At 41.3% G+C, this 14,397-nt stretch overlaps 1 protein-coding gene across 1 annotated transcript in view; it reads right to left on the reverse strand.

Annotated features, from left to right (window-relative positions):
* Positions 1 to 14,397, reverse strand: part of metap1 (methionyl aminopeptidase 1) — a 114,388-nt gene that overhangs the window by 9,117 nt on the left and 90,874 nt on the right. The window contains exons 5-8 of the mRNA XM_084310146.1: positions 7,495 to 7,586; positions 5,180 to 5,263; positions 4,853 to 4,991; positions 1,368 to 1,499 (exon numbers count right to left, since the gene is read on the reverse strand). Of these exons, the coding sequence (XP_084166272.1) occupies positions 1,368 to 1,499; positions 4,853 to 4,991; positions 5,180 to 5,263; positions 7,495 to 7,586 (447 nt within the window). The remainder of the gene's footprint in view (positions 1 to 1,367; positions 1,500 to 4,852; positions 4,992 to 5,179; positions 5,264 to 7,494; positions 7,587 to 14,397) is intronic.

The following is a 14,397-nucleotide window of genomic DNA, read 5'->3' on the forward strand; positions in this document are numbered from 1 at the left end:
CAAACCCCCTCAATGTACAGTTTCTGACAGCTGGGCTGTGTTGCGAAATAACGTTATGAATAAAGCGCGAAATAACAGCATATAACGTTATGAATAAAACGCAAAATAACAGCATATAACGTTATGATATATAACGTTTATGAGTGAATCTGGTAGAGTGAATCTGGTAGTTGTCTGGTAGAGTGAATCGCGTTGGTAGTTGTTTTGATAAATATGTACATTCCCATTTCTGCGAGTAGGTCGCTTAACATTACAAGGCTCGCTTGCGTTACCGGCGTGCGGGCGAAAACGAGCGTAGCGTCACGTGGGGTCAGTGGGCCAATCAGAGCAATGCGGAAGCACATGTTAGTTGCCTAAAGTGTTCACGCCTCCAGGCCTAAGAGGTTAATCTTTACACCTAAATATAAAGAATGGAATATGTATGCGTGTCTGTCTGTCTGTCCTTTGCATGCAATCTCGAGAACCATTCATCCTATCGACTTCATGCTCAGCGGGTGTGTTGCTAAGGACCCAGGAAGGAATCGGTCTACATACATGTTGAATTGAATCTGCCAACAGACAATATTTTGTGCCAATATTCGATGCCTATACATTTTAACATTTGTAAGCCAAAATAAATGAATAAATAAATGACAAGGATACATTACTGCCTTTAAATTAATTATAAAAAAATATATATAGCAGATCTGAATGAACAAATGGAGCAATGCAAAATACTTTCTATATATACAGGGTGTAAATAAAACAATTAAAGTTACAGCGTTGTCCAGCATTATGTAGGAATGTTGGGTTAACGTGTTTTATCTACATTACTGTGTGTAGGAATGTTGGGTTAACATGTTTTATCTACATTACTGTATGTAGGAATGTTGGGTTAACAATGTTTTATCTACATTACTGTATGTAGGAATGTTAGGTTAACACAATGTGTATCTACATTACTGTATGTATGAATGTTGGGTTAACAATGTTTTATCTACATTACTGTATGTAGGAATGTTGGGTTAACATAATGTTTTATCTACATTACTGTATGTAGGAATGTTAGGTTAACACAATGTGTATCTACATTACTGTATGTAGGAATGTTGGGTTAACATAATGTTTTATCTACATTACTGTATGTAGGAATGTTAGGTTAACACAATGTGTATCTACATTACTGTATGTAGGAATGTTGGGTTAACATAATGTTTTATCTACATTACTGTATGTAGGAATGTTAGGTTAACACAATGTGTATCTACATTACTGTTTGTAGGAATGTTAGGTTAACACAATGTGTATCTACATTACTGTATGTAGGAATGTTAGGTTAACACAATGTGTATCTACATTACTGTATGTTATAAGGCCAGAGCTCCTACCAGAGTCGATGGATTGCATAAGGCATTCATAGGTAGTCAGGACCAGCTTCTTGGCCAGCTCATCCATCTCGCCAACAAAGAAGGTCTCATTGAGATCGCCGTGGAAACCGTTGTGGTACACCGTGATATCCACTGCAATGGAAGAGGGTTCAAGGCTCAATAGACCACCTAGGTGACTATGTCACAAATGCACTTGAAATGGACCACATTTGGAGGTCCTGATCCAAACGTCTCATGTATCTGAAAAGTCAATGTGGAGGTGAATTGAAGATCTCTATATCTGTTGTAATCATAGTCTCTCCAAACAAGGTTTTGGAAACATGAATTAAAAAGCTAAATTCCTGCACAGATTGGTGTTAGCGTTCACCTTTTTACAAATTGACTGAATACTTTAAAGACACAAAGGGGAATTCATATGTTATTCCTGTGGTCTGAGACGGTCCACAAATATTAGTGAACACAAACAACTCTCTCATTAATCTAAAAGTGATAAATAAAAACGGATGCTAAAGGTGACACAGAGCACCCCGGAGAATGTTCTGACTATATGGGTACACTTCCTGTTTCAGAACTGAGAACGCTACTAAACACGTTTCGCAATTATGCCACAACAATGTGGAACGCCCTACCCAAAGCTGTAAAGGAATGTGAATCCCTGCCCACATTCAAAACCGCCCTTAAAGAGCACCTACGGGAGGCTGCAATTCGAAACTGGCCACCGTAAATGCCCAAAACCCCCACCACCTCCTAATAGACAGTCTCCTCCCCACCGCATGTATATATTCCCTCCCCGCCGTATGTATATTCCCCTCCCACCCACCCACCCCCTCCTAATGTACAGTCCCCTCCCCATCATATGTATATACTCTGTCAGGATCTAGGGGTAACAGTACTGTATATTTGAATACCGCCTATGTCACAAATGTATCAGTACTAAATACCTATATGTCCCTATGCCATAAATGTCATGTATGTTATGTATGTCATAAATGTCTATATGAATTGAAAATGGGGGACCCTGATGGAAACAAGACAAACGTCTTTCTCAGGTCTGCATCCCCTTAACAATTGTATGTATTGAGCCGTACTGTATTGTACCCATTCTGCAATCTGTTAAATAAAGTTTTCATTCATTCATTCATTCACAGTAGAATAAAGCTCATATTGGTATAAAAAGAACGTTTTGTCTAGAAAATTAAGTCTCCCATTCATTGTCAACGGAGCAGTTCCAGACGTTCTACCTGATGACATCACAAGTTTGAGTCTTTGAGTCTCTAAGCTTCTCCAATACTTTGAGATGATCAAATTCACATCCTATACTTTCCCAGACATGATTGGGAACCCTGTAGTAAAGATCCATTCTACAAAGTGAGTTGATTGGAACACAAAGTAATACTGATGTATCGTTAATCTGCATACAAAATAAAAGCTTGTTTAATGGCTATATGCGAATTGGCATCATATAGCCGTTAAACGTTCAAAGTAAATTGGGTTATTTACTTTGAGCCTTTGCTAATGCTTACAAACTTCACAGATCATCAAGCCGTTAATAAGGCTGTACAAAATATTACCTTTTAAAATTGCAACTGGGGACACTGCACACTTAAGCAGAAATGTAGATAATAGATGGACCAGGCCAGTGGTAAATGCTAATGAAACCATTTGTCTTGTCAAAGCACACTGTGAGAGAGGCGTCGTTCACATGCACTCCATCAGTGGCTCTGAGGGGATTGACTGTTGAAAAGAGTCTCCTAAGCACAAATATTCATGAAGAGGCTAAAATTGGCCAGACTCCTGCCGACTCCATTTCTGGATGTTAATACGACCATTTTTCATGTCGAACCACTCTCTTCCACACTAATGGGACATGTCCAGACGTAGCTGAACTTGGCTTGACTCAGACCTAGTTTGAGTATGACAACACTGAAATGAGACTGGTGTAAGTGTTACCGAAATGTCCTGTGCATCGAGAGTAAGTGTTAACTTACTGATCAGTCATGTCCTGTGCATTGAGAGTAAGTGTTAACTTACTGATCAGTCATGTCCTGTGCATCGAGAGTAACAGTGTTACTGATTGTCATGTCCTGTGCATCGAGAGTACCAGTGTTACTGATTGTCATGTCCTGTGCATCGAGAGTACCAGTGTTACTGATCAGTCATGTCCTGTGTATTGAGAGTACCAGTGTTACTGATCAGTCATGTCCTGTGCATCGAGAGTAACAGTGTTACCGATTGTCATGTCCTGTGCATCGAGAGTAACAGTGTTACCGATTGTCATGTCCTGTGCATTGAGAGTAACAGTGTTACGATTGTCATGTCCTGTGCATCGAGAGTACCAGTGTTACTGATCAGTCATGTCCTGTGTATTGAGAGTACCAGTGTTACTGATCAGTCATGTCCTGTGTATTGAGAGTACCAGTGTTACTGATCAGTCATGTCCTGTGCATCGAGAGTAACAGTGTTACCGATCAGTCATGTCCTGTGCATCGAGAGTAACAGTGTTACCGATCAGTCATGTCCTGTGCATCAAGAGTAACAGTGTTACCGATCAGTCATGTCCTGTGCATCGAGAGTAACAGTGTTACCGATTGTCATGTCCTGTGCATCGAGAGTAACAGTGTTACCGATTGTCATGTCCTGTGCATCGAGAGTAACAGTGTTACTGATCAGTCATGTCCTGTGCATCGAGAGTAACAGTGTTACGATTGTCATGTCCTGTGCATCGAGAGTAACAGTGTTACCGATCAGTCATGTCCTGTGCATCGAGAGTAACAGTGTTACCGATCAGTCATGTCCTGTGCATCGAGAGTAACAGTGTTACCGATCAGTCATGTCCTGTGCATCGAGAGTAACAGTGTTACCGATCAGTCATGTCCTGTGCATCGAGAGTAACAGTGTTACCGATTGTCATGTCCTGTGCATCGAGAGTAACAGTGTTACTGATCAGTCATGTCCTGTGCATCGAGAGTAACAGTGTTACCGATCAGTCATGTCCTGTGCATCGAGAGTAACAGTGTTACCGATTGTCATGTCCTGTGCATCGAGAGTAACAGTGTTACCGATTGTCATGTCCTGTGCATCGAGAGTAACAGTGTTACGATTGTCATGTCCTGTGCATCGAGAGTAACAGTGTTACTGATCAGTCATGTCCTGTGCATCGAGAGTAACAGTGTTACGATTGTCATGTCCTGTGCATCGATAGTAACAGTGTTACTGATCAGTCATGTCCTGTGCATCGAGAGTAACAGTGTTACTGATCAGTCATGTCCTGTGCATCGAGAGTAACAGTGTTACTGATCAGTCATGTCCTGTGCATCGAGAGTAACAGTGTTACTGATCAGTCATGTCCTGTGCATCGAGAGTAACAGTGTTACTGATCAGTCATGTCCTGTGCATCGAGAGTAACAGTGTTACTGATCAGTCATGTCCTGTGCATCGAGAGTAACAGTGTTACCGATCAGTCATGTCCTGTGCATCGAGAGTACCATTGAGGATGTCTCCGTCCTGCAGTAGTCTTCTGTCTGGGATGCCGTGGCAGATGACTTCATTGACAGATGTGCAGCAGGACTTGGGGAAGTTGTAGTAGTTGAGTGGTGAGGGGTAGCAGTTCCTCGCTGTGCAGGCCTGAAGAAAGACATCAGGGGATGAAAAAGGATAACATAGAATCAGCGAGGGTGGCCAAGAAAAATGAGGGACATGGAGAAAGAGAAGGGGAACAAAACATTTTAACCAAGAGGGGCAATGAGTCCTATAGAAAGCAGAACAATCAGCAGAAACAACGTGTGTATTTGTGTGTGTGTGTGTGTGTGTACCAAGTGCACAGTGTGGTCAATCTCTTCGGTGGTTATGCCAGGTTTCACCATTAGGGCGGCGATGTCCAGGACTTCTCGAGCCAGCTACAAATAATCATGGCAACACATCGTCAAAACAATGACACAATTTCAAACACAATATTTTCAAAAAGGCTTCTCAGTGCAGATAAGATGATAATATTGACATTAAATTAAAAAAGGTATCCAACAGTTTCCTGTAAAGATGTTTATGAGTCATCCTTGTGGACATCGTGTTACGGTATGGTCCACATACGCCAGGGGTCGGTAATAGGCGGCCCGCGGGCCGAAATTGGCCCGCCAGCAATAATTTCTGGCCCGTCAGTTTATTTTGAGAATATGATATTTATTTTATTTTCATCATATTATTTTTATTATATGCATACTTTATGTTTTATCCATGTTGAGAGTGAATAACAGGTATAGGCAGTGAGGTGCAATGTACCGTGTATATCAGGGGTGGGCAATTAACTTTTACAAGGGGCCACATGAGAAACCTGAACTGTGTTGGAGGGCCGAACCAATGATAACTTGAACTTAATTCTGCTCAATATTCATTATCTCCCATTGTAAAAATTGACCGCGGGCCGTAATTGCCCAGGTCTGGTGTATATAGACTTGCTCAAAGTGAAGTGGACAGCGCGTGGTGCTGAAATGGGAAACACCAGTTCAGTAAGTCAATGTCTATCTATGTCTGTCACTATAGCCAATTGAAATGCTAGAAATGCTCACGTGGACTCGGAGAACCAATAGAAATTGCGCGTTTCTGTTTTGCGCTAGCTGCTGTCATCAGATATCAGAGAGTCAGAGCCTTGTGTCTCTGAGTCACGATGGATAAGTTAACCAATGGAAACCAAAGGGGAAATACCAACTGAGGAGCCAGAAGAGGAAAATACAACCTCCAAGACACATAAACAAAACCAGGAGTCATACTTAAAATACATTTATCGCAACAGGTGACTCTCACGTGTTGACGTCCTCTCTGCATAACATGTGGCGACACGCTAGCAAATGAGGCAATGAAGAATAACAACTGTGTTCAAGTTGGCAGAAGATAAAGTAGCTGCATTCAACACGAGTGGACATTTGACATGTTTCAAACATTAGCAGGGATTTTGGAGGAAACAGAAACAATAAGCCCAGGGCAGGGCTGCATTATGGTGAGTTGTGTTTTTCATGCACTCTATTCTGTTCATGTGTTATAATAATAATAATAATAATAATAATAATAATAATAATAATAATACATTCGATTTATAATGCACTAGCATACCATTCTGCAATCTGTTAAATAACGTTTTCATTCATTCAGCACCCGCCGCGGTGCTGCATGAAAATCAAATGCCCATCCTACTGATCTGTTCATGTGTTATGCACCCGAGAGGCACTTTATAATAGAAAAAAGACAAAGGTATAATGTTCAGTGCAAACATGTATGTCGTTTACAGTTTATTATGCCACCTATGCAGCTCGTTTATTTTGACAGTTAAACATTTTTCACTATCATTATATTAAATTAGCCATTGTTTTTGGTTCTGGCCTGCCATACAATGGCTTGGGGAAAAATTGGCCCGCGGCCAAACCTAATTGCCGACCCCTGACATACGCCATACATACTAAACTTTCACATTTAAACGATTTTCATCCACTTTTCCTGATGTTTGCCACAGGGCTACATTGCAGAAACAGGCAGCGCTGCAAGCTCACATGGAGGTGCAGTTTCAAGACACAACACTCCTAGTGGTTGACATTGAAAATTGCACTAAACCGCCAGTGTTGAAATTATTTTTAACAACAATGCATAAAAAAAAATTTACAACCACATTACAAAATTCACCTTTGATCCCCGCAAATGATTATACATTTTTAAGACCCATTCCTACCAAACAGACCATGTTTTCTATTGTTGTTCTATAAGCTCAATACATTCCCTACCTCGTATAACATCTGCAAGGTTTTGGCGAAGTTGTAATGAGTCCGACCTCCTTTGATTGAGTTAGCTTGTGAGATTTCGAGGAAGATCATATCGACCAATCAATTTGAGGCACAGGGGCAATGTTGACACGCCTCCAGTGCATTCCTTTCGTGTTCAACATCACTCCCGTGCTCATGGCACGTTCTCGTGCACACACCGGAAGAACGTGTGATACAACATTTTCGGGGCCCCCTTTTCTCCTGATGTGCCCTGCGGCACCAATTTCACTAACAAGTGGTCAAAAGCTCCACTGGATAACACTGAATGTTGCATTTGTCGAACGCTGCGTCCCACAAAACAAATGGACAAGAGGGCGGCTCACCTTGCACACCACTCTCATGCCTTCAATGTCGTCAGGGCAGAGGACCTTGATCTGCGACGTCCCCTTCATAGACTGCTCAGACTCTGACATCCCTGAGGGATAGAAACAAAGACAGCAACATTCATTGGCCCACATTTACACTTCAATGCTTAATGTAGTAGCCAAACTTGACTCCCAGCAGCCCAGTGGTGCATATCCCAACTCGGATGTTGCCTCGGCTTTGACCATCACAGCTCAATCAGTACTATCTAATCAAGCATTTCTGCCTTGTAAGTTACAACAAAAAAAACGTGGTCTAGCTCTGATGCCCCTTGCTAAACTGTGTGCTATTGTAGAGAGTTTCATCACTACTTTCTTCTTCTGGTGCCTCTTGAAGGGCTTGTTATGTGTGGTCTTTATGCAGCAACCTATGTTATATAATAATTACACAAGGATTTGTGGCACCAGATGCATTACTGTACACAATAATTCGTTAAACAATTCAGCAGCACACTGGCGAAGTAACTGATGTGAAGCTTGGGATTTTTAACCCTTTGTGTGGGAATACATTCTGTGGGATGACACTACATTATGTGGGATGACACTGTAGGAGACACTATGTGGGATGACACTCTGTAGGATGACACTATGTGGGATGACACTATGCGGGATGACACTATGTGGGATGACACTCTGGGATGACACTACAGTATGTGGGATGACACTGTAAGAAGACACTATGTGGGATGACACTATGTGGAATGACACTGTAAGAAGACACTATGTGGGATGACACTATGTGGGATGACACTCTGGGATGACACTATGTGGGATGACACGGTCACTATGTGGGATGACACTCTGGGATGACACTCTGGGATGACACTATGTGGGATGACACTCTGGGATGACACTATGTGGGATGACATGACACTATGTGGGATGACACTATGCCGGGATGACACTATGTAGGATGACACTCTGGGATGACACTATGCAGGATGACACTCTGGGATGACACTATGTGGGATGACACTGGGATGACACTATGCGGGATGACACTCTGCGGGATGACACTCTGTGGGATGACACTATGTGGGATGACACTCTGTGGGATGACACTCTGTGGGATGACACTCTGTGGGATGACACTCTGTGGGATGACACTGTGTGGGATGACACTATGTGGGATTACAGTATGTGGGATGACACTATGCGGGATGACACCAATTCCAATCAGAAACTCCTTCAGGCCAAAATCTTGATTTGGACCCGATTCATCTCCAAATAGGCCATCACACCCAAATCTAAACTAAACTAATGTGAAAGTCTTACAGATAATTCATGTAGGCTTTCTCAAGAGGGTAATGCTCTTGAAAGTTTGGTTGGGATGGCAGTAATGGTGCTTAGTTGGTTCAAGAGATGTCATAGTGTCCTCCCAAATATTTAGGACCAAACTAGTTGAAATACCCCAAACTGAACCCACTGTGTCTCTACCGACGACAGCGTCGTCACTCGTCACATTACAATAACACCCCAACAGGACTTTTGATAAAAAGACAAGTTCACCAAAGCATGGAGCGTAACCACACTGGTCAAGTTGTCACACTCAGCAAGGACCACACATCTACTGTACAACCCACGGTAAAGATACAGAACTACCACTCTAATGGGAAAGAAACAACGGCATGCAATGACAACATAAAACAGTGGCCAAAAAGAAAAGTACAAAATTACTAAGTCACTAAGAGAAACACACTGTGTGGCTGCACAGATGTACACAGATGTACACAGACAGCGGAGCGTGACATGGGGGGAAAAGAATAGACATACCTGCCATTAGACCCACTTCGGCTGCTGATGAGCAAGTAGAAAAAAGCTTCAGCTTTGCCATGTTGAAAACAAACAACTTCTACTGAGCACACAGTAACCCACAGCCATACTGAACACACAGTACAGTAACCCACCGCCATACTGAACATACAGTACAGTAACCCACAGGCAACAGCCATACTGAACACAGTACAGTAACCCACAGCCATACTGAACACAGTACAGTAACCCACAGCCATACTGAACACAGTACAGTAACCCACAGCCATACTGAACACAGTACAGTAACCCACAGACATACTGAACACACAGTACAGTAATGCACAGCCATACTGAACACACAGTACAGTAACCCACAACCATACTGAACACAGTACAGTAACCCACAGCCATACTGAACACAGTACAGTAACCCACAGCCATACTGAACATACAGTAACCCACAGCCATACTGAACACACAGTAACCCACAGCCATAGGGAGGTGTAGTGGTTACGTCATTGCCATTTTTCGTGTTCCACCCTCTGTCCAACCCAATGCATTTCCCCATTGCCCATTTCTAAATCGTCTCGTTTAAAACAAATAAAGCATTAACATTGGCATGGTGTACCTTTCTGTGCTTATTCATCCACAATCTATAGCTCAACATGAAAATATTCGCAATTAATCATAAAAATAAAATCGCGAAATTTTTATTTCAAACAAAAATGTTTAAACAATAATGTTAGTGATAGAAGGGAACTCATTTTGTGCAAAAATGGAAAGCTTTTCAATTTCCATGCAGCAGAATTGTTACAATAGCCGATAATCCATTTCCCAAATGATAAATCCCTATACGGGTGGAACAACCAGTGACGTCAGACTACACCTCCCTATACTGAACACAGTAACCCACAGCCATACTGACTGAACACACAGTAACCCACAGCCATACTGGACACACAGTAACCCAGCCATACTGAACACAGTAACCCACAGCCATACTGACTGAACACACAGTAACCCAGCCATACTGAACACACAGTAACCCACAGCCATACTGAACACACAGTAACCCACAGCCATACTGAACACACAGTAACCAGGGGAGGAAATTAGGCCACTTTACTCGCCAAATGCGAGTATTTTTTACGTTTGGCGAGTAATTCATGAAGAGCACTCGCCAGTCTGGCGAGTACTAGTAATTACAAAACAAAACAAAAAAATCATTCTGCAATCTGCTGATTCGCTCACTGGCACAAACCGAACTCTGACTCCCCCCTTGATTCCTCCCATTTGCTCCTCATAATAATCCAACCATAACCAATGAACATCATCGTTGTACAGATGCGCTCTAAGCTCCTCCAATGAACACTCATTTTCTAGAAGATGCCGCCCATCTAGGGGAAGTGGACAGATCACTGCGCGCGGACCTACAGACTCCTGCCAACGGCTTGACAACGTAGACAAACTTAGACAAAAACACATCAGTGGATGAAAATAATTGCATGTAGAGTCGTCGCTTTCGGATATCAGTGCGGTCTGACATGGGGGCGAACAACAGCATGCGACGCGTCTCCTTCGAGTCGGATGAGAATGACAAGTCAACCAGCATTAGCCGGCTAGCTACCTAGCATGTAACAAGCTACCATAACGCGCGTTCACCATAGTGGACTATACTGAGCGGCTTTGCTTAAATGCAGCCGAGTGACATTTTATTATTACCGGGTTTCCCCCCATATCACCACTCGCCCATATGCCCTTCACAACGGTGATGTTGTCATACTTGGCATTCAGAATACACCTGCTGAACCGCTAGCGTTGTCGATTCGGTTCCAATGTATTGTCATCTTACAGCACAAGTACAGTACAACCAGAATACATTTGGCATACAACCAGAGTGCAAATGTAACAAGTCAAGTTGTTTTATTTAGCTATTACATTACAGTGAAATGCTTGGTTCTTTCACTGCCCAACTCAGTCCAACCTAGACCAGCCCAACCCAGTCCAACCTAGTCCAGCCCAGCATCTTTCACTGCCTAGTTCAGCCCAACCCAGTCCAGAATAGTTCCCTCTTTCATGTTAATATGTGATATCCTAATATTTTGAAGAGTAGAGACAGTGTGATTAATACATGTTGTATGCTAATATTGTGAAGAGTAGAGACTGTTATTAATGTTTTATGCTAATAAATATTTTAAAGAGTAGAGACACGGTGTGATTTTTACTATGATTGAAAATCAATTTAGACGAAGACATACAAAGAAGTAATTATCACAATTAGCGATTTATTTTGGCTGGTAAAAAATCAGTTTGTCTGGTAAAAAAAATCAGATACTCGCCAGTTGGCTGGTAAGCCAAAAAGTTAGTTTCCTCCCCTGACAGTAACCCACAGCCATACTGAACAAACAGTAACCCACAGCCATACTGAACAAACAGTAACCCACAGCCATACTGAACAAACAGTAACCCACAGCCATACTGAACAAACAGTAACCCACAGCCATACTGAACAAACAGTAACCCACAGCCATACTGAACACACAGTAACCCACATCCATACTGAACACACAGTAACCCACAGCCATACTGAACAAACAGTAACCCACAGCCATACTGAACACACAGTAACCCACAGCCATACTGAACACACAGTAACCCACAGCCATACTGAACACACAGTAACCCACAGCACATTTCAGGCACATTCTGAACGCTTTGGGTTAACATAATACTGGGATGGTTTGTTTCTTCAAAGGAATGAAGCCACAGGGGGTCTTCAGCCTCCTCTGGATCTGAATGGGAAAGTCCTTTCCCAGCACAATCCAGGCTGTGCTTCATGTTGGATACAGCTAGTTTACCACCAAACTAATGTTAGATAATAAGGCCACTCGAAAAAGCACTTTAAGCTGCACCAGGTAGTTTTGAGGAGAACAAAAAATTACCTCTACTTATATGCTTGAATATTGTTGATAACCAACACAAATCCCAAAATATCCCTGCGGAACAAAGCGTATATAACAAACGTTGCGCTTAGAGGTGGTGGGAGGGTAGGAGCATACCGTACTTTATGTATTCAGTACTAAATATATCATACTTTATGTATTCAATACTAAAGCTATATCATACTTTATGTATTCAATACTAAAGATATATCGTACTTTATGTATTCAGTACTAAAGATATATCATACTTTATGTATTCAATACTAAAGATATATCGTACTTTATGTATTCAGTACTAAAGATACATCATACTTTATGTATTCAGTACTAAAGATATATCATACTTTATGTATTCAGTACTAAAGATAAATCATACTTTATGTATTCAATACTAAAGATAAATCATACTTTATGTATTCAATACTAACAATATATCATCATTAGTTTAGACTTTTCAGAGGTTACCCCCTAGGGGTGGGAATCACCAGAGGCCTCACGATACGATACGATACTATCACGATACTTGAGTCACGATACGATAGTATTGCGATACTAAATATTAGGGCTGACCTTCGATTTTTTTTTGGAATTCGAAGCTTCGGGGCCGAGATTCGATTTCAATTCGAAGCTTCGAGATAATTACAAAATAATAATAATAATAATAATATATTAAATTTTTTTATTTCAATTTTTTTTTATGTTGTGGGACTTGTACAGAACTTTGTTCAACTTTGTCAGTGCTGTAAAGTTTAAACCTTTTTAAATCTTAGACAAACGAAACACTTTGCTTTCATGAAATATTGTAAGCAGTCATTTGAGGCTTTATAAAAGCAGCACAATGAACACAAATCTGTCAGTGCCGTGTCCGACCTCATCTTAAATAACAAACAGCATTGTTTGTTGTAATTAACCCATTCATTGCCAACCACGAGTATAGTCAGGTTAAGTCGCCATCGCTTCCATGCCAATCACGAGTATAGTCGGGATTTAATCGTTATTTCTTTTATTAGCGATATATATCCATTAATTTTTCATCCATCCAGCCTGACGTTATCATTGGGAATGGGTCTGAGCTTGCAAATGGCAAATACCGCCGCCTATCGTCTCCCGGATGGTATTGCACATCATTGGATTGGATTGGCTGGGACTGTGCATCAAAAAAATAAGTCCGGTCCAGGTTTTACTTCTCGGGCATGCAGCTGGATACTATTGCATTGAGTCCCCCAACTGGGAGCATCGTGGATTATGTGTTTTGGACTATAACGTTGGATCAATGGACGCGATCGATATTTGGAATGGCGATCAGGAATTGGATTAATCTTTTTGCATGACATCAGATGTGAGGTAAGGCCTTTATGTTACGAATCTTGGGGTAATCAGATGTTCCTATCACCGCCATCGGAGCGTGTGTGCGAGGTTTGCGCCGACCAAAGTACGGAGAAGCGATTTTTCAGACCCCGCTTCTCTTCGTGCATAAGGACACATATAATATTGATAATCAGCGTTTATTTGAAAACAATTCATACGTTTATTGAGATGAGACAGAACGCTCTAGAAATATATTGATATTCATCACGGTATCAAATGGAAATGTATGTATGAAAAAATGATCCGTTTCGTGCATGTTGACTGGAAGCAACTCATTGACGATCACTGTGTTATTTAGATCTATTGCTATTATATTTGATATGTTTTAAGTACTCGCAAATAAGTCCTATTCTCCATTGGATATAGTGTTCGCACGGAAGGGCCATCAGCAGAGGACGCTGTTGGCCCGGAATGAGTGAACAAAGAGAGGCAGAGTTGATTTTGCACACAAAAAATAAAAAATAATTGTTCTTTTTGCGATATATTGCGATTTATTACCTTTTTTCAACTGCAAAGTCAATTTTGTCAACATGTTTTATCTAATAAAATAAAGTTCAGTATGTTCATCTGACTTCAATCATTTTTAATGCAGAACATGGTATTTTCTCAAGCAGACAGATGTAAACACTGTAATCTGTGTTGCATGTACCTGACAAACTGAACTGTTTGTATTACAGTCATATTCCAACTTAACTGAATGCACACGTGAGCGTGGACTACTGTACTATTACAGGTATTGAAATGAACAATGCAACTTCCTTATACAAAAAAACTAAAAGAAAATTATAAATAAATAAAT

This window comes from Notolepis coatsorum (assembly GCF_963971535.1).
Source record: "Notolepis coatsorum genome assembly, chromosome: 3".
Taxonomy (NCBI): domain Eukaryota; kingdom Metazoa; phylum Chordata; class Actinopteri; order Aulopiformes; family Paralepididae; genus Notolepis; species Notolepis coatsorum.